Raw genomic sequence first — 25,387 nt, forward strand, 5'->3', positions numbered from 1 at the left:
AGCATAACAACATTAACCCAAAACAAACCACAGTCTGGAATGATGCTCATGCTTCATGTTTTTTCAAACTGGTACAAGCAGCAGTGGAGAGGGTGAAATACAGCAAAAAGGCACAGACAAGCCAGCATGCTTAATTACAGTTAAAAGCATTGGGATCAGCTGTGAGTGCTGCCAAACTCTGTAACCTCACAGGATGATGGATTACTAGAAATGTGAGTCAATACGTTTTTATTTTCAAGCCTGGGTTTGCTTGAAATTGGACTCGATGAACTGAAGTGCATGCAGTGCAAAAATATGAGTCTGTTCTTTGGTTTAGACAAAGGAATGCAAATATCAGGTGCAGTTTCAACGTAAAGCCTGGATACACCAACGCAACCCTGATCCCAGGCTCGGCACAGACTAGATGGTATTCGGTCACGCCTGGAGAGCATATTTACTTAAGTTGTGGTGCAGCCAATGGGAACAATCTGATATTTGAGGGCAAGGCATGTTTATCTTGAAAAAGTTATGCAGCGTGCTTATAGTTGTAGATTTTAGGCTAGAGTATTTTGTTTCCTGCATTTGCACTTGCAGATAAGCTTTTCCGTTATTCCTTTGGTTTATAGGAGGCATTAAAGAGTCAAGCATTGGACAAGAGGATGGCAAACTAGTAAACATAGATATACATAATACAGGGTCCCAGTTCAAAAAATGAAAAATAAACAAAATCTTTTCCGGAAATAAAGGATAAACCCTGGAAACTAAAGGAACTGAAAAGGAAAAACATTAAAAATGAAATAAAAAATATAATAAATGTGGTCACAATGTCACATATTTGCTTAAGGGTTAAAAAAAGTGATAATGATATTATTTAGATATCTACAAGAGAGCTAAAGAACGTGCAACAATGCTACCGGGCAAATAATTCTATAATTTTGGCTTTTGTGTAGGGTTATTTTTTTGGCAACATTTTTAAAATCACTTGCTTGGAATCAGAATCTTTATTGTCAATGGAACAAGTACAACGAAATTAAGTGCAGTGTCAAAAATAAAGAGTAATAAAAATGAGGTAGAACACAGTCATTCAGGTGGAGGTGGAGAGAGAGGGAATCTGTACCTGTACAAGGTTACAATAAAAACTAATTAGCTATGGTTTGTAGTTTTGAGTACATGGCTGTCAAGTGTTCATCTTCCTGACGACTTATCTATCGTTGCATGCTAGGCGCTATAGCCGATCCCAGCTGTCATAGGGGAAAAAACGGGGCACGACTTAGGCAGACGACAACCACACACACACACACACACACACAAGCAAAGAACATAGTGCCACACAGGCAGGTTTGAATCCAGAACCCTCTTACAGTGAGGCGACAATGCTAAAAGCCAGACCAGTGCTGGTCTTCAGTATGATCCCCGCTCCACCAAACGTTACATTGTGCACAAAGCAGTCAGACAAGTACCATTGGCCAAGCTGCCAGAACTCCCACATGGAGAAGCATGATTCATCACTACAGAGAACTTGTTTCCCAGTGGTTTGGTTGTGCTCAAGTAGCTTTAACCTACTAGTAAAATTAGCCCAGTATCCCCCAGATCCCATAGAATATGAATTAGTACAGTTTTAATGCAGAAAATCGCATCTAGTGGTTTGGAAACCGACAGCAAACAAATCGATAAAGACGAATCTTGGTTATTTGTCCGAATATAGAGCTACGGTAGCCTACAGATAGATTACTCCATCAAAAATCAATGCGTGCCCCACCTGACGCCCATCAGAATCTGCAGATTTATGTAATATGCAGTAATTTTATTATGTTTAATGAAGCAATGCGAGTTATAAGCCCGTCAAAGGACAGCAAATCCAGGTGTCGCAACCTAAAGCCAGAAGTTTCTGTTCAACACAGGTTTTTACGTTTTTTGCAGCCAACTTTAAGCATCAGTTTCATGGCATATATCAAGGTTTAAACAGCAGAAATAGAGCAATTTAATGTCTATGAAGTAGAGTAACAGAAGCAAGCTTTACTGCCCTGAATATTTTATCTGTTTTCACAAGAGAAAACTTGAAAAAGTGCATTTTGGGTCACTGAATAACACTATAAGGGATAGCTGGTTGGTCAACACAACTGTTAACATATAAAAACTCTCCTTTTTTATTTTATTTCCTGGCCATGGTTTCCTCTGTGACAGAAGTCGATGTTAAAAATGCACATTTTGGATTAGGCTTAAGGAACCTTGAGGGCCTCTAGCTCTTAAACGTTTTCAAATCATAAAGATTAAATTTTTCCAGGTGTCATTAAATGCAGTAAAGCTTCTATGTTTTTAATTTCCTCATTAGCCCCCCCCCAATCTTTCTGCTGCTCCTCCTTTATCTGTCAGGTGGAGTTGTTTACTGTGCGAAACATGCACAAAACTTAAGATTAACTTAAAAAACATAAAAGCAACATCTCCAAGTGTGGGCTAAGTGTGTCTGCTTAAGATTGACCGCAATAGAGGACTCCGTTTTTAAAAAAAAAATCTACATTTAATAGTATTAGGCGTTTGAAGCAGTCTTGCAGAGAATGATAACAAAATGCTGGTTCTCAGCTTCACAGAAATAAACCGTTTTTTCCTCAGAGCTCCCACTCATTGTCAGATTTACGCCTCAAGGAACTTCCAGAGCTGGAAGTGTTGGTGGTCCCTAAAGAGCTCTCTACTGGAAAGGCGAAATGTTTTACTGGCATGTAAACAGACACTGCGGGGTGACGCATTGTGAATGTATTTGGGCACCAGATGCACAATTTAGCAGAAGTAAAACAGCGCTTGTTTCATATCAGTAGGGATCCAAATACCAAGCAGGCCACAAAAAAGACTTCGCTTGCCACCAGTGGCGTCCTCTGTCGAGCAGCCGTTTCCTCTTTGTGTGCAGGGGTGAGTCATTTTTTCCCACGCTCAGTAAGCGGACAATAAATGGAGCTGATGTTTGATAAATACTGAGAATTAATCAATTGCCATTAACCCGTTTCCTTGTATTATGTCTCCATCTTGGAACTTTCACTGGAAATGACATTAAAAAAAGGATGAGAACACAGGGAGGAGAAAAAATAAGAGCTTTAAATGCCCTTCAAGAAGACTAGAAAAATATTCCAGAAGAATACTTAAAGAAATTAAAGGAAAGCTTAACTAATAGAGTTCAGATTGTTTTGAAGAATAAAGGTGGTCATACCAAATATTGTACAAACCTTTATTTATTTTTGGCTTATATGCTTCCATGTATATTTGGACATTTCATTTTCATTTTGCACTTTTCCCGTTATCCTAGAAAAAAATATAGAGAAATAAACTTTAATCTTTACTAATGATTAAACGCTTTTCTGTGCAGTTTTCTTACACTCACTCTAACCTATCATGCCAGATGTCCGCCCCTCTCTGAGCCTGGTTGTGCCGGAGGTTACTTCCTGTTAACAGGGAGTTTTTCCTTCCCACTCTCACTAAGTGCTTGCTCATAGTGGTTTTTTTGTTGTTGTTTTTTTTCTTTTTTGCACAGCAAAGGTGTTTAGAATCACCTTCCAATGTCCTCACTCTGTAAGTAATCTGTCGGTATTGTGGCTGTATTTCCCTTTCTTTGTGGTAGCTGGTTTTTCCCATATCAAATACTCTCAGCATGAGAGAGATGATGAGAGGTTACGCTGTTTTGAGCCACATTAAAGCTTCCCTCATTTCTTAACATTGTTTAGATAAAAGTCAAACTTTCGATTAGTCCCTGTCCTGTAGTGTTAACTTGAACCAGGGAAAAAATAATGTTGTAAATGGCACATAACGAATGCCTTTTTTTTCTGTGACTTTACAGTAGGTTAAAATATTCTCTGATGTTTCGAGAACTGCATAAAATGGCTGTTTTATATATGTAACCAGAAAATTTCCTTAACCTCCTGAGACCCAAACGCTTTCATGGCATGCATTTTTAATTTCTCTTTGCTATTTGGGTTGATTGGGACCTGATGAATGTAAAAACAAAGGATTATCTTTTTACCTGATGTAGTTTCTGCGAAGAGGATATCAGGCCCTTGTAGAGCAAAATTTTATATTGTGGTCAAGACAACCCAAAATGTGATGTCCACATATGTCGACGCCAGGTCCTAGGAGGTTAAATTAAAATCTTTTTCATGGGAGATCTGGGTAAGAAGGCACACCTTAAATACCTTATTTCATCTGTCAAACAGCTGCAAATCAAAAGATAATCCATTTACAATCAAAATGGGATTCAGTTTTATTTATATTGTACGGTAAAGACACTACAATAATACAGAGTAAACCCCAAGAATCGAACAGCCCCCTATGAGCAAGCACTTGGCAACAGTGGGAAGGAAAAACTCCCTTTGAACAGGAAGAAGTCTGCAGCAAGACCAGGCTCAGGGAGGAACAACCATCTGCTGTGATGGTTGGGGGTGAGGGGAGGGAAACGGGACAAAAGACACACTGTGGTGAACCCGTTTATTATCATCACATCTTCTCAGGGAGGACTTTCCCACAATTCCCGTAATTTGTGTGAATACAGCGGCAGATGGGAAGCTTGCAAAATTCTGTAGGTGTTGAGTTAGATGGAAATGAGCTTATCTCTCTTAATCCCACACTTTAAGGGTAGTAGCTCGAGGCTTCGTCAGCGAATTACTGAAACACACATTACTCAAGTCTCTGACTGAAGTGTCTGCCACAATAACCAAGTCACCCTGGAGAACTATTTTCTGTGCCTTACAGCATCTGTTCTAAAAGTGTGGGTCACAGCACAACGCTTCTGTTGTAGTCAAAACTTTCCTGACACAGACAAATGTAGCAAGTGTTGAGAAATGCACACTCACTAAAGATTAGAAACTGTGAACCACCACTAAAAATAACAGTAATCAGAATCAACTACAGCATGCAACTGACAGATGGCAGTCCCTAGGGAAGTCTGTTTTTTTGTGCAGCCCTTGATCACATGTTAAACTCTTTCTTAAAGGAATTACATGCTAAGTTGATGCAGAATTCTTTTAACTGTGGTGTGTGTGTGTTTTGTTTTTTTTAAAGGTGGACTGTATGGAGGAAGCCCTCCAACGTTCCCAGGACAACAGCCAGTCTCCAAACCTGAAAGTCTCCGTATTGCTTGACTACACACGCGGATCACGAGGTTGTTAGCGGTTTCCTGCATTTGGTTAGCACAGAACTCCCCACTCATCATCCTGATTGTATTTGTGTGACTTGTGTTTCACGTGCAGGAAAGATTAACTCAAGGACCATGCTGCTACCTCTGCTGCAGCGCTTCACATCTCAGATGAGGGTATCTCTGTACCACACTCCAGATTTGAGGGGGCTGCTGCGCTTGCTAGTCCCCCAGCGCTTCAACGAGACCATCGGAGTCCAGCACATCAAAGTCTACCTGTTTGATGATAGCATCATCATCAGTGGGTATGTTGGTGTCAGTATGACCTTTTTCCACACTCCCTGTGTGTTTGTTTGAATTCAGAGTGAAGTTTAAAATAAAGTTGTCCCACCTCCAGGCAACTGCCTGTTTTCACAAGCTGCAGGTGCTTACTGGATTAGCTTAAAAATGTTTTCAGTGCTTGTTTTGACGTGCAGTATTCGGGGAAAACGGAGCTCAGTGGGAGCTGCTCCATGGCCAGTGGGCACAGTGCTGTGGTTTCCAGTCCATTTCTCTTCAGAACATAAAATGGCACGCTGACCTTAGTCTGTGGCTTAAGGGGAAAGTAAGGAAAGGAGTTTAGCATAGACATATTCTGCCAAATTGGTGAAAGTATTACAGTTATTCAGTACTTTGATGGTACCCTCAAAACTGTAATGCATTAGTGTGCAGGAGGAACAGGGAGAGCAAGGGGTCCTGATGCCCATCCAATGTCGTCCTCCTTTGTGCATCATTGTAAACACCGCCGTATAATGTTAACTAATGTATTAATATGCAGGGTTGCAATACTTTGGAATTTTTTTCACTATTATTTTTCTTTCCTTTAGTTTAGTTTTTCTTAGTAAGTAAAAACTAGATTAAAAAACTAAAGTCGGGGTTTTAATATGCATTTGGTGAGGTCAATAATAATAATATCAGAATCAGTGCTAGAGAACATACTTGCTGGGAGGTGACTCACAGTCATGACCTCCCAGTGTCTGCGCCAAAGCCTCCTCACACTAAACGTGTAATTACGAGCATATGTTAAAAGCAGACAATTTAATTTAAAAAAACATGTTTTTGTTTCAGCTGAGTCATTTTTTTAACCCCAGTTTAATTTTTAGTTTACCAGTTTAACAGCAACCGTGGCTGTGTGCCAATTATGACTGGAAAGCAAGACATGTTGGTTTGGTGCACTGCCTGTCAGTGCCTTACTACCTTCACTTAGGTCATTCCAGGAAAATGAAGTCAGTTACATACTTTAGACAGATAGAATAACAATAACCGAACTTTGTTTTTGTTTGTTAAGACATCTCACACCGATCCTGTTAGTCTTTCAAGGATAAACAGGGCCCTAGCTCAACAGAGAGGAACCAGTTTTGTATAAACATAACCACAGCAAAGAACAAATTTTAAATTGTATATTTAAGCACTTGGTTACTACCAGCCTGTTTGCAAAAAACCCCTCAAAAAACCCATAATTGCTCAATTTTTATTTTTTATTTTTTAAGCTGAATCAAGGAAAAAGCCAAAGATAAACAGAGGGTGACAGGTACTGACTTTTAAGCTCGTTACAATGGTACAAACTGAATTGTTGCCTTATATATTATACCTCCATGTATGTTCTACTAGATCACTCTGCTGTTTTCCTATTAAAATATAAAGAAATGGGTGGTGGCCTAAAGCCTTTGCACAGTGCTATATGTACAGTGCACTCATTTTTTGTTGTTGTTAAGTACAAAAATGAATCATGTGTGTGGGTTAACACAGATGTCTTAGCTTTATAATCTGCTGCACCAGTTTAACGTTGGGTAAACAAGACAAGTAGCCGCATATGACAGGGCTCCTTTATAGCTACGTTTTGTTACCAAGGCTCATCTTTTGTCTGGGATGCACTCTGTCAGGATAAGTTTGTAATGTAGTCATATTTCAGTACATGCAGATTCAACTTACGGCTGTGAAATGGAGAATCAACATCGCTGGGATTTTGGAAACATAACATTAAAACAAACAAAGGATACGTGAAGCGCCGTTCTTTACTTCCACCATGTAAACCGACTAAAACATATTTACAGCTGCGACTGTTGCGTTTTGTTACCACGCAGGTGAATCTTGTGTTTCATGTTAATTAATGCAGGTCTTTTTTAAAATAATTTAAGTCGTTATAACCTGTTGATTTCAGACACATTTCGAGGTGTTTGGCATTTATTTGATAGAAGTTTCTCACTTCTTTAAAACAAGAATCCTTGCCCCTTTGAAGATATTTCCACTTAAATCCTGAGGAATGTTTCCAAGTATTAGTCTCTGTTGACGAGTCTTGACCCCGAGGGCCTGACTCTTTCTAGGCACCTCATATTGATGTGATATAAGATGTTTTGGCAGTTTCATATATTTGAACCCGCCCTTCTCCTATCTCCTGTCTGTCGTGTGTGATCTTGTTCAGAGTCCCTAAAGTTTTACTGGAAATAGGAAGATGCGTTTCCCATTTCACAATAAATATGCAGAAAATTTCCAATAAAAGTATGGAGGACGTTGGCACTGTGCCAGTGTCGGTGCATTAAAGAAGTCGTGACATTCTTTGTGTTCATTCTAACAAGCGATCGGTTCATTTCCTCCTTGGCAGCAAAGCACGTTTCACAAGACGCTCCTGTAGGTTAAGTTGGGCCCACGAAAAACTTTTACTGACGATTAACGACATGTTGGGCTGTCACAATTAATCCTGTGTTAATAACTCATAAAGCCGCACCGGTAATGTTGCATCCTTTAATCAGAACTGGGAGATGTTGTGAATAAGCAGCTGTGTGACTCAGCTCAACTTACAAACCGTTGGCTAAAAGCATGGGTGGAGAATGCTAAAATGGCTTTGTGATTGGCTGCTCCAAAGCCTGGTACAGAATAATCGAGGATTATTTTGAACTGGGTATCATATGAAATGAATTGGATCCCCCCGTTAAGGCTGTGTCTGCCACCTCTTTTTAAAAAAGCTAAAGCTAAAAAGAATACGCAGCTTTAGAGGCTTTTGTCTCAGTTTCCTTTCGTGAGTACATGATAATTGATGTGTTGATTTCACTTGAATGGCACCACCCTTCCTCTTGAATAAATACAGTTTCAGAAAAATATTCATATGACCAAATTTCAATAAGATAAGATCCCCCACCCCTGCACTAGCTTCCTTATTCCTCCTTCTCTACTCTTACTTTTCCCGGATCTTGTGTTTCAGGGCCAACCTGAGCGACTCGTATTTCACCAACAGACAGGACCGGTACGTGCTGCTGGAGAACTGCAGGGAGGTCGCCGACTTCTTCTCCGACCTGGTGGAGGCCGTGGGAGACGTCTCCCTGCAGCTCCAGCCCGACGACTCGGTCACCATGCTCGAGGGCATGGTGCACCCGTACAAAGGTAGAAACCGAACACTCCTCTATCCCTGGCCTGTGCACAAAGACAGATGTTTACCCTCAGCATGTTTTGACAGCATGTGACACTCCATGCTCACTTGCAGCCAGTTTTCAACTCCAGGAGTTTGCTAATGGAGCTTGAAAGCTTAGACAAGCCAGATGCAGGCCAGGGAGGAGAGCTCTGTGAGAGTACAGCGAGGAAGATGTAGAGCGAGCTCTTGCGGTTGGCTAGCCATGGAGCCGGATGTGAAACTGTCAGGGTTTTGTCCACACGCACATGCACACGCACACATATTTGTACAGTGTGTCCGTAACTGGAGTGCAGGCTGCCAGGATGTTCGTTTGAGGGATGAATGACATCATGTCTGCAGGACTGGACCGCCATGGAAACGAACACCAGGAATAGAGTTGTGATGTCACAGTGTTGCTGGAAGAAGATATGAAATGGGAACTGATACACACACATAATTAATTCACAAACACGCACGTGGGCGCGCTCGCACACACACAGACACTGGAGAAATTCTAGTGAAAGACATTTGTGAAGATGACTGATGAGATTTGTTATTGATTGTAAGAATGGCGTTAAAAGAAAAAGTGCGTTTGTCTGCAGGCAGAAGGTGATAACTGATGATTTAAAGACTGTTTAAAGGCTCACGTCATGCAGGTTGCTCACCTGTAGGGTCATCTGTCCTAACACAAGGATGAGCAACATGCATTTGGTGTTATCAGAGGAATGGCACAAACAGACTGCAGGAGCTTTCCAGCTAATGTGTTCACACGAGTGTGGTTGTTGATATAAGGAACTCCAAAAAGGAGCTTTTATTACATTAATTTCCTGCTCCATAATTTTATCCTTGTACTAGAGTAACTTTGCATGATTCACAGTTCAAAATACTCACACTGAGTGCTGCCCCTCAGTTCATCCTCTATCTGAAACAAGTTCTCCTCACTTTAAGCCAGCTCTCTTCTGATTGGCTGTGCATAAATGGTTTTAAATAGCAGGCTCTTCTTCAGTGCCAGCTGTGTGCCTGTGACTTTTAGCTACTTTTTCTGCGAGGTGCAGCCATACATCCATCCTTTTTCTACCCGCGTCAGGGGAGTAGCAGCCTAAGCAAAGACCTTGAGACCTCCTCCAGCTCATCCAGGGGACTCAGAGGAGTTCCCAGGCCAGCCGACAGGCATAACCTCTCCAATATGTCCCAGGTCTACCTGGGGCCTTCCGGGGACATGCTTAGGACACCTTGTCCAAGAGGCATCTCAGTCAGATCCTCAAGCCTCCTTAAATGGCTCCTTTACTCCTTTTACCTCCCAAATATATACATAAATAAATAAATAAATTTATAAACTAAATTAAATCTGCAAATTCTCTGATATAAACAATCTCCCTGTAAAATAATAAAAATGATCATACAAATAGTACAATAAAAAAAAAATAGTATAAAACCGTAAGAACAATGTGAACATGGTCTAAATGGATAATTAAAAAAGCTCAGGTTTTGCAGTGTTATGGTTGCAGTGCAAGCTTTTAGAGAGGAAGTGCAAAGCTTCAGTGTTTGGACACGTTGTGTCATTTTGCTCTGTGAACTGGCCCACGATCTCAGTCGTCCCTTGATGTCCTAAAATGGAATGCAGCCCTCAAAATTAAAAAAGTGTCAGCGTTAAGCTAACGACTCCGTAGGCAAGAGACTGAAATGAGTGCTGTGATTTAACTCAGTTTTAATGAAATCTATTTCAGTGTCTCATATCGGAGAGCTGGAAAGATGTAGGCGAGTTTAAATGTTCTTTTAGGTGGAAGTCGGTTTGGAGCTCCATGCCTGTGCTGTAAGTTTAATGCAGGAAACCTAAATGGTATAAAAGATGGACTTTCGAGTGCGAAAAGTGAAGTGACTTAAATTTGAATTTTTTTTTAAATGATCACTGGGTGGCGATCATTTTGGTTGCAGAAAGGTTTTACAGGAAAACAACCCTCAGCCCCGGTCTTGGCAAACAGAGATCGTCACAAACCGATGGGTGATGTCTCCAATGTTTTGTGCCGTTCATGACTGTGAATCCATTTTAAAAGGCTGGGATTGCTGATAATGTGGCGTAGCTGAAAGCTCTGTCTACTCAATTTTGAATACTTAGCATGAATATAGCCATCATTTTTAACTCCTTCCGCGCTGTTTATTTAAACCAGGGGCCAGAATTGGCCTGGCAAAAACAACAGATGTGTTTTTTAGATTGTGTCCACTAGGGTTGTTCAATATAACGATATATATCGGATGACGATATAAAAACGTCTATCGTTTCATTTTATGCTATCGTTTTTTTCGTGGTGTCGCAAAATAAACTGTTTACGGCAATATTTTTTCATCGTTCTGATGGTCACTGTAGTGGCTATATTAATTTCTTAAAGTTCTCTCTTTCTCTTATATTTAATATAACCACACTACTGACGGACAAGCGCCTGTTTTTATGTGTTGTGGTTAGCAACAACAACGGTAATAGCATCCCGTGTCCGCTTGTTTATGTTCCACATAAACCTTTCACAATAAAGCTCAAGATCCTGTTGAGACTTTTCAAAATAAACTGAATCACGTGAAATAGCAGATTATTTACGGATGAGAATTAAAAAAGAGCCGCCAGGTGCTAAAAAATAAACCTTAGACTCAAACATTAGAACAGGCTTTTCCCCGCAGCACGCCATGTAATAAATACTCACAAAGAAAACGACGGCCTTTACAACTTATGCCTAAAAATGTATTGTTTCATGCATCGGTTAAAACACTCGACTTCAGCTACAGCTGCGCAGCTGGAAAAACTTCCCGCAAGTTGAGCTGCCCGAAATTCACAGAATTTACAGAAAATGTTACATTTTTGTGATTTATATCGTTATCGGGATGATAGAATTCTTATATCGGGATATGAGATTTTGGTCATATCGCACAGCCCTAGTGTCCACAGTAAAATATATAAATAAATAAAATAGCAGCTTTTCTCTGAGTTAACAAAAAGTTTCTAAATTTATAATTCAGTCTGGGCAATGAGCTGACAGAACCTTTTCTGTAATTTTAAATATTTATTATTTACAATTTAAGCCTAAAGAGTCGTGCTGACAGATTTCTTTCATTAATTACAGCAGCACTTCTTTATCGTGCAGAAAAACTGAGATGCACTCCTGAAATTTAAGGAGCTTGGAAAGAAAGTGACTGGACATTTCACCTATCCTTTGAGAAGCTTCTTCAGTTCTAAAACCAAATGCGGGAGAATCCCAGGTATTTAATCCCTAGTGGGAGTTGTCCCTTAAGGGAGTTGTTGACCCTCTATTAATCATGTGCCTCACGACATGAGCCAAGGTGTGACAAAAGGCGTGGGCCGTTATGAGCAGAGGTTTCAGCTGAAACCATTGTGAGGCCTTGCTTCACCCTATCAAGTGACCTATTGAGATCACCTGACGTGAGTGGGGGTTGAGGCGTCTGGGAAGGGATCTTAAAAGTATGTGGCAGAGAGTTGTTGTCGTAAGCAACCTCATCTGTTCAAAGATGGTCGTTCACAGTGGACATAGATGGCTTCTTTTACTCCTTTCTTTAATCCATCTGTAATCTTACGGGACAACTCCCACTCGGGCTTAAATACAAAGAAGCTTCTCGGATGTGAGGTGAAACATCTTCACAAAACTTTTAAAAAGTCCATTCGCTTTCTTTCTAAGCTTCTTAGACTGCCATGACCTGGATAACTGAGATCCTACACAGACTTACTCATGATATCGCACTTCTTTTTCTTGCATTGAGGATTTGCAGGGATTAAATGTGCAGTTAAACTACTTTACATTGACAGAAAAGGGATTTTCACCTTTCTGGCCCACTTTAAGACAAAGCTGTATGTGACCCATGATGTAAAGTGAGTTTGACATCCCCGATCACACCTTAAGCATTTTTTAAATGTTATTCGTGAAAAATTGTCATTCAGAAAGGTTGTTGGTGTATCACAGTGTGACTGTATAACTGACTCTATTCCCCTACAACATGAGTACCACGACCACACGACCGAGAACACTGTGACCCAGAGATCAGGCTGACCCGTCTCCCACTTGCAGTCCTCTAGCTCCACACTCACTCCTACTGTATCTCTATGGCAACTAGGCAACCGGCAAGAGTTCTCGGCAGTGGCGAGGAAGCGGATTATGGAGGTTGTAAACTCGGCCCATATTAGGCAGCGGCTTCTGAACCAGTCGGAGGACTCTGAGGATGAGGGGATGAGCGAGGTGGAGGAGGACACCTGGGTGTTCCCCCTGGTGCAGATGAAACCTCTTGGCATCAGAGTGGACGAGCAGGTCACACAGGTGAGCCTCAACACCTCATCTGATCTGTACATCTGTAGTTAAAATGAACTTTTTGCTTTTTACGGTTTCAATTCTTCAGGGATTGAAGCCATTTTTGGTTATCGCGTGGTCTGAAATAAAAGAAATAAATGCAGATTTCTGTCATTGTAATTACCCGACTCATTGCTTGTTTCTGTAAACGGTGATATATTTAGACACCACCCAAAGGGCCATTGTGAGCGTGGATGAACCCTCCACTCATTACATGTTTTGTGCAGATGACTAATAAAATGATACATGACTACTAAACCATAAATCAAGGATAATTATTTGTTTCATAGTCACATATTCTGGGAATAAATATAATAAAATGATTGCTAGCGCAATATACTGTAATTCAGCCACCAATAAATGTAAGTAATAATAAAGTCAGAGCTGAACAATAAGGAAACTCTTATCAGGTTCCTGACATTATGAATCCATTACCAGCAATAAAAATGAATTTCATTCTACGAATAATTAGAGAAATCATTGTCTGTCAGCCCGATACACTTCAGGCGTAATGGGTGTATTGATGGAAAGCTGAGAAAGTGCAGTGTTGAATTTGAGGTTGTTTGGATGAGCGGTTTGCATATTTTCAGTACAAAGTTTTTATGGTAGGTTATAAAATAAAATATGCACTACTGTGCAAAAGTCTCGAGCCACTCCTCATGTCGTGATATCTATATTGCCAGAAATATTCACTCATCCATCCAAATCAAATCACATGACTGCGCACCAGTGCACCAACCAAAGGTCATTAAAGAAATGGATCAGTGAGTTTGTGCAGGCCAGTCAACTTCTTCCACACCAGAGTCCTGATCTCACCCTGGCAGAACTCCTTTCAGGGACTGCGAGGCAACGTCAGTGTCAGACCTCTTAAACTCCTAAACTTTGTGGAAAGCCTTCCCTGAAGAATTGAATCTGTTAGTTAACTATTGTATTATTATTGTTTGTAGAGTAAACAAAGGAAATGAAATGATAACCAGGTTTTCGTCTCATTAACAGACTGTCTATGTAGTCAGCTGAATAAAATAATGGAAAATTGGGGTTTTTCTTCACTTCCTTTCTCTCGTCATCCCTCCAGCGTCTGCTGACCGATGCCGGACCCGAGTCTACTGTGTTTCTCACATCGGGTTACTTCAATCTGACCCGGGCGTACATGCGGCTGGTGCTCAAGGCTGGAGCCAGTTACCGTATCCTCACCGCCTCCCCCGAGGTCAACGGGTTCTTTGGGGCCAAGGGCATCGCTGGAGCAATCCCTGCAGCGTACACTCACATCGCCAGGCAGTTTTACAAACGGGTGTGCCAGGGGGGCCAGCAGGAGAGGGTACACCTGCATGAGTACCACCGACCAGAGTGGACCTTCCACGCTAAAGGTGAGCGACACTAAACTACATATACTTTATGCAGTAATGTGCGAAAGTCTTAAGCCAAAGAACCTAATTGGTTCCTTGCCAAATAGTTTGTTCTTGGTTGCCTTTTTATGTTTGAATGATTCATAAGTCAGTATTAAGTGACTTAACTTAATTCCTGGGATAACAAAAGGCTTTCAGAAGCCTGGAGAACTGTTGCTCAAGAGCACTTTAAAAATCCCAAGAAAGTCTGGAAGTCTTGGAAGAAACATTTCAAGAAATGAGGGTGGATCGAGATTTGTGGACAGTAATGTAGCTTCCCCCAAACTCAGCTGTGCCATTTGTTGATGATCCAGCCATTCACACACACACATCTGCTAATTAGTGCTTGAGTGACGCAATATTAGAATTTCAAATTATTATTATTTTTTTTAGATGGGCTGTACGTCAATGCAGGCCCTATTTATCTGTTAAATCCATGAAACCTGGTTCACTCCGGTGCTGAAATTGGACAGACTCCTTGTTCAAGTGTTCATTGAAGGAAGTGCAGACTTTTATTAGTCCCGAAAAAGGAGCAAACTTAACATCCTGAAGAGATCCTTCCACTTTTTTTCATTGTTATAAAAGGACAGATCAAGTGCATCTCAAATGTTTGATTGCATTATGAGAACATGCCAGAGTTTGGACTACATTCAGCCTGTTTTTCTCATTTTATTTTCCACTAATATGTCCAAAATAAATGTATTTATCCTTTGACAAATGGAAAGAACTGTTCAGTATGATTGCAATTCCCCCCCCCCCCCCCCCCTCTCCCCCTCTCTCTCCCTCTCACATGCAAAAAAATACCCGCGAATCAACATCTGATGAGATTTTGAGATTTTGCGAGTTAAGCCAGGACTGGACGTGTAGATGAGCTGTATTTGTCTCAGTGAAAATAATAAAACACATTACTCTCGCTGTTCTGCCTCCTCTGCTGTTCTTCTTGTGGTCGCAGCGGTATGTAGCGTGAGAGACGAGGGCTTGTACAGTCACTGTGTTGTAGCCTCGGGACGAGGATGCACACTCACTCTCTCTCATATTTTGGGGTTTTGGATCTGCTCTGGGGATTTCTGCATGTGCTTCCTTTTAGTTGTGGTTTAGGCCGGCAGAAATCTCTGCTGGAAACGGCTCTCTGAAGCATTACCTCCTCGCTGGCTCACTCCTTTTCTCCTCTCTCACAGGTCTGTGGTATTACCTCCAGGGGCAGGATCGGCCTTGCCTCACTCTAATTGGCTCCCCTAATTTCGGTTACCGCTCGGTTCACCGTGACCTGGAGGCCCAGATTGCCATAGTAACGGAGAATGAGGAGCTGCAGAGCCAGCTGCAGGAGGTCGGCTCTTTATTTTCCGCAAACCACAGCCAGACATGATGATGAATGAATGTGTAAGTCTGCGTAACTGAACGAACACCTGCGTTTTAAACTCCCAGGAGCAGGAGATGTTGTACCGGCGCTCCACCGAAGTGTCCACCTCTACGTTCGAGCGGCCCGACCGCCACGTTAAACTGTGGGTGAAACTGGTCACGCCACTCATCAAGAACTTCTTCTGAGGTGCAGCCACACACGTGCACAACTCACTACACATGAAAACTCATTAAAATTTAGTTTTGAGTTCATTAAAAGGATGATTTCACTTTATTGCAGCTTAATTTTCATTTTTGTGGGAGACAAAAAAAGAGTCCAATGTGGCTGTGAGAAAACAGGGTAGAGTAAAATATAAATAATAAAAATTTATTGTGGGTGTTAGTCAATATCAAGGAGAGTACTGATGAAAACACATGTTGCTGTCCTTGAAGCCCTTTGTGGGCCAAAAGAAAGTAAGAAAAGGGGCTATTGTGCTCCAAAACACTCTTTTAGGATTGACTATTTTTAGGCCTCTCCAAAAGGTTTATGTAATATGTCACAAAAATCTGCTTTATTAGAGTCATACGGCTAATTATTTTGGGGTTTCTCACTACTCTCTATAAACTTGTTTGCTGTTTTTTGCTGGTGGAGGCCGAAAAGGGAGCTAAAAGAGAAGGAATACTGGACTTAAATTCAGCATTTATAGAGGAAGTTGGCTCCGAATGACTCATCTGAAAGTTCAGATTGTCAAATAAAAGCTTGTAGAAGCTGATAATTTTATACAAACCTTAAACATTAAAGTGGGCAATCTAGTATATTGATCGAAACCACAATCTGTAGTGGTGAAAAAGGTAAGCAAAGCTGTCGATTTACTGGGTGATCTACGCTCCTGCCCCTCGCCTGTGGCCCCGAGCTCTGGGCAGTGACTGAAAGAGTGAAACTGCTCTGAAGGGTTGGTGAGCCTTAGAGGTTGAAGAGCAAAGACTAAGATGGCTTTAGGGAGCCTCCTAGATGATGTGCTTACAGCATGTCCTACCATGAGGAGGCCCCGGGGCAGACCCACAACATGCTGGAGAGAGTATATCTCTCCTGGCTTGGGAACGCCGTTGTGTCCCCCAAGGTAACCAGGGAGAAGGAGGTCTGCATGTCTCTGCTTGGATTGATTCCTCTGTGACATGGATACACAGAAGGAAGGAAGATGATGTCGAAGACTTGGAAATAAACCTCTGTAAATGTTAGAGCTTCAAGCTGATCACTTGATGCGTGATGCTCCACTTCTGGCCTGCGTGACAAATTAACCCTGTCACAGGTTAATGTCACAGGTTGCTTCCTGATCCCTGACCACAGACCTGTAATGTCAGGCCTGAGACCTCTCACTGAGCCTGCAGAGGAAAGCTGCAGCAGCTGAGACGGGCTCTAATGTAACTTCCTGTTCCTGAACGACTTCAAACGCATTCTTCTTGAAGACTCGCTGGGAAAAAAACCTCCGCAAACTTTCATTTTCAAAAAAAGTCCTCAGGCAAAACAAGTTGAGTGTTATCTAAACGGTCATGCTTACAACCTGTCTGGTTGGCTAACTGCTTTTTGTTGTTGTTTTGATGAGTTAACAGAGGTTATTAGATCTGTGTGCCTCGTTAACTAGCAGCGCACCTTGGTTTGACTTCATGCTGTCATCTGCAATAACAGCGATTACCAAAGCTCATTTTGAGCCTCATATATTTTTCTGCACGCAGACTAAACAGTCTTACATAATCCATATGGCGTCAGTTATAATACATTTGCACACTGGCAAATGCAAGTATTAAATATGATGATGTTTTTGGGCGATGCATCTAGTTTCATAAAACGTTTTTACTTTTTTTGCCCACAGTAATTGTTTTAAGTGACAAACTCAAAGGTATTTAGCTCACCGTCTTTTCTAACAGAACAAAGGAGGTGTTTGCATTTGAGGAATGGGGAAGCAGAAAGGTTGACTTTGTTTGCCTGGAAAAATGACAGTTAAGTACTAAAATATACCAACTTTTGGAACATGTGTAAAAATTCAACATCAGTTTTATCGGGTTATTAAAGACAACAGAATATTTCCTCGTAGCTGATTTACTTTCTACACCATCTCCAGTATTTTTATTTAGTTTGTCTGCAAATAAAGAGTAGACAAAATATAGCCCCAAACATTATTTACAGACACACACGCACAGAGTAAAACAGGCTGCGGCTTCTTCGAAATGCCTGCAGTCATTGCGGTGACTCCCAAATCGCAGGTCCCGTCCTCGCCTTCCCAGCAGCCCAAATCACCAAAGTGAGAGCAGGGACAGCGTGTCGGCTGATTCACCGCTGAGTGAGTCATCGTGGTGTTATGGTGATGATTTGATACTGAGGTCTGGGTAACCGTGAATCCTGTCAGGACTTGGCGAGAGGTGAACTCGCTTAAGGTTCAGCAGCTCAAAAATCCCTGAGTGAACAGGCTGCTTCTGCTTAGCAGAAACATTCAGGGGGACGGTTCAAGTTGTGGTCGCATCATAAACTGAAGATCAGCCAGGAGGGAAGCCTGTCAAGATTGCAGCTAAAGATTGATGGAAAGACGGTCAGCATTTTTTTCTTTTCTCTTTTCTGAGAACAGGAAGTGTTGCAGACTGGATACTGACGGTAAATGGGTGGTGTCTTATCACTACCTGAATAGAGTGGTGAAAAAAAAAAATGCTGATTGATGTGCCGCCAGAGGGAAATGGACTAAAATAGGTCGTCTTTCATTCTCAAACAATGATGTGTGTGAGAATGTATTCAGGCCTATTGTTGGAGAAACAGTGGAGAGGGAAAAAAATAGAAAAAAAAGTTGTAAGTCCTCGAGTTACCGACTCCGTGACGCACGCTCAGGTCTGCGAGACTCATCAATGACTCCAGGCTCAAAGTTGGCCTCAACTCTTACATCATATTTAGATAAGAGAAAAGACTCACTGGTGTCTGTGAGCTAAAAATGCAAACAGCTGTGCGATTTGATCCTAATCTCTGTGAATAAGTCTGACCCACTTCAAGAAAGAAAAAGCTCTCACACGCACATTAAAACTCACACTTTTTACAGATTTGACATCTGCTATATGTCAGCTGTTTCAAACATCAGCCTCTTTTCCTGTGAAGGCCCAACACTGTGAATGCCGCCTTGAAGAAACTTCCTTTAAAACAAAATAAACATCTAAGAATGAGTTCTGATTGAGCGTCACCAAAAATCAAACAGTGAGGCTGGTCGTACTCTTTACTTTTATTTGTCAGTAAAAGTAAGCAATGAATGGATCCTGATATTAGTAGTTTTGCGTTTCAGCCTGTGTCCCGTGAATCTCATTCCTCTGTAGTTGCAAAAAAAAAGAGAAAAAGTAAAGCACTTAAACCAGAAAATTACAGGATTTCTGACTAAAATATACACAGCAGACCCTGAAAGTAAAATAATGGAGTCAAATTTAACGTAGTTGCTTTTTTTTAGGTGTTTAAATTTGAGATTAATCATTTAATCTATACATTTATACAAGCTGGTACGGGTCAGTGCCATTGCAGTGGTTTCGAAAGGTAGTTGGCAGGCAACGTGATGGCGTCATACGCCGTCATTTATATCACAGTTTTCTTTTTCTGGATCTAAATCAGGTTTTATTGTTGTGAAATTGCAACGATTTAATGGTTTATATGGTCATATAGGTTCATAAATGCTAAAAATGGCTCATACAGTATTAGCCATTCGACAGGTGTTGCCTGGCAACGTGATTACACAATAATGTTTGATATAGATAAGAACCTTCAGGAGCCTAAGATGTAACTGTGTGCTAAGGCTGCCATCAGAGATTCATGCTTTCTAGTAAGATATTAGTAATAATTATTATTTAAGTGCAGTAATGCTGCATTTAGACCTCAAACAACCAGTATTAAAAACATTTAAGTATTAAAAACAATAGATGGCATTGCAGAGTGACCATTATGTAAAAATATTAAAATAGAAATAAATTTTAAAAAAATCTGTTAAACATAAATACCATGAAAATACACCGCCTTGCATGTTTTTAATCCTGTAAATTTTTAAATTAATTGCTCATTTTTAAAAACTGGGATGTTAAATTAATAATAAGTAAACAAAATAAAAAAGCTTAAATATCAGTTTGTGTATTATTTTACATACATCAGATTTTTCTGGAAAAAAACAAAACCAATCCCACTGATGATGTTGAGGAAAAAAGTGTGTAACAGGGTTAATAGGTTAACTAACCCTACATGAAGGGAATACATATGTGAAATATTCCAGCAGGCCCACCTTTTGTCAAACCTTTGTTTCACAATTTGAAAGCATAGCTGGGGGGGCTGGATCTGGAAGTCTGGTAATGTTTGACCTTGTGATCGTGTATCTGTAATTATTACAGAATTAACATGTGGCTGAAATAAAAGCAGAAAGTCAGGCGTTTGGAAGACACTCTACACAACCCCACTGCATTCTTCGTGATAACATGTGTACAACTTCTTTGTTAGAAATCATCACAGCTACAAATGTTTATTAAACTGCTGCTGGAAATAGTCTCCAACATGTTCACTATTTACTCCTCCAGATTCAGGAGAATCAGGCAGGCTGTTTTCCACACTCTTCCTTTTCTAAACAAGTTGCACGAAGAAGGATCAGATCTGTTCACACAGCTGAAAACGCTTAGTTTTCACAGATTAGGCCGCCGACGGGTTAAAGACCGCGTCCTGTCCTTGTGTGCACCTATGACGTGTAGGTCCCTGAGCTCAGGAAGCTCAGGGCGACTCTGCATGTGGTGAAAACTGTGTGCTGTCAGGCATTTGTTGAAAGCTGTTTCTCTACCTCATCATTTATAGGCCATGATATGCGACTTCAATCAACAGGAAGGCTGTGATGATTTATTTTATGTTTACATTTCTAAGAAAGCATGTGTGAGTCATATTTGAGAAATATATTTACGCACGAGTGCTCTATATCATGATTATTAAAGGTGAAGCACGTGCTGAGCATACGGGCAGCTGGCATATGTGAAGCTCCTGTGTCAGAACCTTTTTTCATCACACGGCTCTGTTCCCGAAGCAAAGCAGCCTCAGTGACCCCAGCTACACATTCACCTTCAGGTCCAGAAAACCAGATTCATCATATTTACTTATTTGAAATATAAAAGTGCTGTTTTTTAAAATGTTTTCTTTAAAAATAAATTTTGGGTTTTTAATTTTTTTTTTCTTTGACTTTCAGGCAGACAATAAATAACCTGTTTAGATCAGTTTGTTTGTGCTCGCTCCTGTTTTGTATCCATCTGGCATTGTGATCTGTGTACTTGTACTGCTTATCGCCTCCTTTTTTTCCTGACAGAGGAAAAAACAAAACGCAGCCTCCAACAATGGCTGTGCCGGTTAAAAAGTTCTTATCAGCAGTGCAGGCTGTCTATTGTTGGAAACTAGTGACAACAGGCTGGAGCCTCTCCAAACCACATGGGGTTAAAACGCAGCTGATGTCCACACAGCATCACCCACTCTAACCCAGCCGTGGTGGATTGAGAAGGTCTCCTCTGCCCTCTAGTGGTGAAACTGAGATTTCCCCAATGCAGTGAACTTGCCCCACCGTGACCTTTTTATATAAAGTAGTCCCAGACCGTTTTTACAGCCAAGACACTACAAGACATTTTCCAAGTTAATTTTATTTAGTCAGAGAAATATGACAGAAAAACAACCAGAAATATGAACTTTAAAGCTAAGGAAATGTAAACCATCAAAATCAGTTTGAACCTGAACTTCTGCCAGGTAATCGTCTTAAATTCATGTAATCACACCAGCTTGTTAAGATTAAAAAAACCAAACAACATATAAATGTATAGTGATCAGATTCTATTAAATTTAACATTTGAAATTGCACTGACAAAATTATATGGAAAAAAATCTATGGAAGAGTCCAGGGAAGGACACAGCAAAGCTTCCACCCTGAACATATGAAATGTAACGCTGCACAAGGGCTCCAAAGTTTGTGCTTTGTGATGGACATTAACCGACTCATGTAAGCACTGAGAAGATGCATACGTGAATTAATTTCACCATAATTATCAGACATAAAAGTAGAAGCAACAGGTCTCTTTGTGCCTTAAAGGAAAAGCAAAAAACATGTTTTTTTTAAGCAGCTGATGAATGCAAATCAAATATATAAATCTAATTTATTATAACAGTTTATAAATGTGAGGTTATGTAACCAAACCTCATATTCCTGTTACTAAAATGCTGAAAATGCCAAAGGTCTTGTTGTTTTGTTGTAAATGATGTAAATATTAAAACAAAGGTGAGTTTAAGATGGATAAAAGTGGAGGCTCTGCTCTTTCTGCGGATCAGGTTTTATTATCATGGAATTAAAACAATGTCATTTTTTTAAAGGTAATATAGGTTCTGAAATGCTAAACATGGGTCATATTAACCCTTTGATAGTTGGTTGCCAGGCAGCGTGGCCACATAATACCATATGATATAGATAAGTAATGTACCTGTGAGCCATTTGGTTACTCAGTCCTCATGCAGTCAAACAGATACTAATAATAATAATTATCATTTTAGTACCGTAATGCTGCTTTTGTAAGTCAAAGCGCTTAAAAATATAAAACAGTCAATATAAAAAAAATGTCTAACAGTAGATCATTACTAAAGACCAGTCAGCAGTCCCCTGGAAACATGCACTTGGTTTGTGAGTAGTTGCTGCGTGAAATCAAGTGCAGAGGATGCTGCACCAAAAACCTTCTTGTGGTTGCTTTGCATGCTGGCAGGTTGCCCCTAGTTTGCTTTCAAGATGCCAACTTGTTTACAAATCCTCACTTCCTGCATGAAAGAGAGAAACTGAAAAAAGTGTGTTTCAAAGCAGAAACTGAGCCTTCAGAGTAAAAGTTTGACGTCCCTGTGATAAAACAGTTCATCGCGGGGATGTCAAACTAATTTTACATCACAGGCCACAAACAGCCCACTCTGAGCTTATGTGGGCTGGACTCCAGTTTCTGTTACTGTGTACAAGTTTAACTACACATTTAATCTCTGAGATATCTTAATATAAGATAAAGAAGCGCAATTTAACCAGTTTGTCTCGGCTTTTCTACACGATAAAGAAATGCTGGCGTAGAAAACTGTCAGCGTGAGTTTGGGCTTAAACCGTAAGGAGTAAATTAACACAGGCTCATTTAGCCTATGTTAATGCTGCTGTTAACATGTATTGATACTAGCTAGCAGGTGGTATTAATGCTCCATATTTTCTAATGTTTTATTCCAGTTTAATAAGAGTCTTTTAGGATTTTAGAAAAACCTTCAGGTTGTCTTCAAGGACAGAAATCATTTAGAAAACAAACAAAAAGGGTGATAATGAGGAAGACCTCGGCAGTGCTGCCAGACTCTCAGCCTTCACATCATGTCCTTTATGATAACCACAAACCACAACTAAAAATCACTCAGGAAACAGCAGATTGAGCTTCTTCTTTTTTTTTCGCAGGTGGCAGACAGTCCATTCTGGACATGAATTGAAGGTGGAGGTCGGCCAGCTCCTGTGGAAGAAGCACACTCTGGATGATCTTCAGCACGCTGGGAGCCGGCGTCCTCTGTGTGTCATAGGAAGTGACTGAAACACATGCACGCACACAGCAGCACATGTATGTGGCGGACTCGGGAGGTAAATCTTCTTTGTTAAAGCTCTGGATCCACCTTTACACCGTTACACTCTTTATGTATCAACACATGACGTCATAGCACTGTGGGACTCTGGTTTTGTAGTGTTATTAACTACAAGCATTAAAAAAAAACTACTTCTGTTAACATACATACACGTCCACAGGTATGTGTTGCATGCATGGAGAAAAAAAAGCAGACACTTCATGTGTGAACGTCTCTGATCAGATGAAGGTTGTTTGGTGACGACCCCTCAATGAGCCTTTGACGCTGTGTTTACAGCTCTGCCTGCAGTAAAGATGACTGTACAGTCTGTGTTATTGTTGTAAATTAAAGAGTGAATGTGTGGTGAGTTTTTAAAGTGTCCTCAAGTGTTTGATTTTTCTGAGTTCAGCGATTCATGTGGAAAAGCTTTAAACGAGAGATGAAACAAAGCTGTTACGAACCACGGATCAGATAGAAGATGTGAAAGGTTTCCTGAGGTTTGGTGTCTTTTAGCTCTTTGTTTTGGTTTTTCTGCTTGACGACCACTCCTGCTGGTTTTTTACATGTTAAATATAAAAGAAAATGTTTTCTGAAGTTGCTCTGTTTGCTTTTGTTGTGTTTCTTATTCTTTGTGTGTTTTCATTCTTTTTTTTAATCTTTTGTTTTATTTGTTGAATCCTATTCATCACTTTATTAAATTAACAATTCAGCCTCGTTTAATTAGTTCAGTTTCTTTTTAAATGTAAAGATTTTAGTCTAAATAACAAAAAACAAAACCAACCTTTGTGATTCTAAAAGAAAAACTGAATAGAAAATAGAAATCTATTTGACTTTAAAGTCAAATTATTTTGGGAATGACAGACCTTGACAGCTTCAGTGATGCCAATGCAGAAATGCCTTACAAGTGCATTCTTTCTAATGGCCACCAGGGGCAGACTTCTCTGGTTGCAAAAACAAATATGCTTAATTCAAATTCTCACTTGAATACTTTCCTTGATGTGTTTTTGATCTTAGTTTCAAGTCATTACACAACATGAAGCTATTTTCGTAAAATAATCCCAATAAAGTTAAAAAGGTTTAAGCAATAAGCCTCCATCTTTCCTGGTGCCTCCACTAAGATCTGGCTTCAGTTTGGAACCATTTCAGCCTCTTGCAGCTTCAGGTACCTGAACCCTGTGTTGTGTTTTCCACTGCATTCAGATCAATCACTTTCTACAGTCTCGAGTTTCCTTCCTTTTTATGATGTCCCTTTGTTTTGCTTTGACGACAGCTCACACAGTGGACTGTAAAGCTCTAACAGCTGTCATAAAAATTTGTTTGTAACCACTTGGAGCCCTGAAAAAAACCTATCATGAATTTTGGAATTATGTGGGTGTTTGACCACAAATCGGCCATCAAGTGTGATTCAAATGTTGACTAATAGTGACTAGTGAACACTGCGTGTGCCACTCTTGCCAGTTGAGAAGAACACAGCGAGATCGACTTGTACTAATATTTTGCGGAGTGCGACATATAAGCCGATGTCTGATTAGTCTGCCTTCTGTCACAGCTCTAACACGTACTACTTCAGCCGTACCTTTCGCTGGAAGGGGAATTTCCCAGGTCTGCTTCAGTGCTCGTGCTTTCATCTCCTTGATATGCGCTGTGGTTTTCCAGAGTAATCAGGTCACATAAACATTAGCAGGATGTGGGGAAACTTTTTACAGCAGATAACGTAGTTTACTGACAGCTCTGCTAGAATGACTGGCTGCTTCATGAGTTACATTAGATAAAGGTGAGATAAGTGCTTAAATGAATGAGAACAGAGTATTGAAACCTGTGTTCGGTAGCTGGCGGCATGCTTTAGATTGAGGTCAAGTGGGACAGGGGAACGCTGGAATTAAACCCATAAAAAAGTTCTTTTAAAAAAAAAAAGGTTATACAAGATATAGTTTATTGCAGCTGTTTGGCAGGATGAGGTTCCAGGTGACTGCAGAGGCCACCATGTCCTGCATTAATGACTGTTTAGGTTGCATGAGGACACGTTAGTGTTTACACTACAGAGGAAATGCGGTCGAACAACCTCAGATTAGTTTACTCTAAGAAGGTGCTTAGAGTAAACTAATCGGAACCAGTCTCACTTCATTTTAAATCACTTATTCATTACAAATGTACAATAAA

The 25,387-nt window shown here is 40.5% G+C and overlaps 1 protein-coding gene across 1 annotated transcript in view; it reads left to right on the forward strand.

Annotated features, from left to right (window-relative positions):
- Positions 1-24,309, forward strand: part of pgs1 (phosphatidylglycerophosphate synthase 1) — a 44,630-nt gene extending 20,321 nt beyond the window's left edge. Inside the window, exons 4-11 of the mRNA XM_087844766.1 lie at positions 5,020-5,119; positions 5,208-5,397; positions 8,331-8,509; positions 12,630-12,829; positions 13,935-14,226; positions 15,423-15,571; positions 15,670-15,790; positions 23,070-24,309. Of these exons, the coding sequence (XP_087700892.1) occupies positions 5,020-5,119; positions 5,208-5,397; positions 8,331-8,509; positions 12,630-12,829; positions 13,935-14,226; positions 15,423-15,571; positions 15,670-15,789 (1,230 nt within the window). The 3' untranslated portion in view covers position 15,790; positions 23,070-24,309. The remainder of the gene's footprint in view (positions 1-5,019; positions 5,120-5,207; positions 5,398-8,330; positions 8,510-12,629; positions 12,830-13,934; positions 14,227-15,422; positions 15,572-15,669; positions 15,791-23,069) is intronic.
- The last annotated feature ends 1,078 nt before the right edge of the window (positions 24,310-25,387 follow it).

The sequence above is a fragment of the Neolamprologus brichardi genome, chromosome 8 (genome assembly GCF_056152115.1).
Source record: "Neolamprologus brichardi isolate AB-2024 chromosome 8, ASM5615211v1, whole genome shotgun sequence".
Lineage (NCBI taxonomy): Eukaryota > Metazoa > Chordata > Actinopteri > Cichliformes > Cichlidae > Neolamprologus > Neolamprologus brichardi.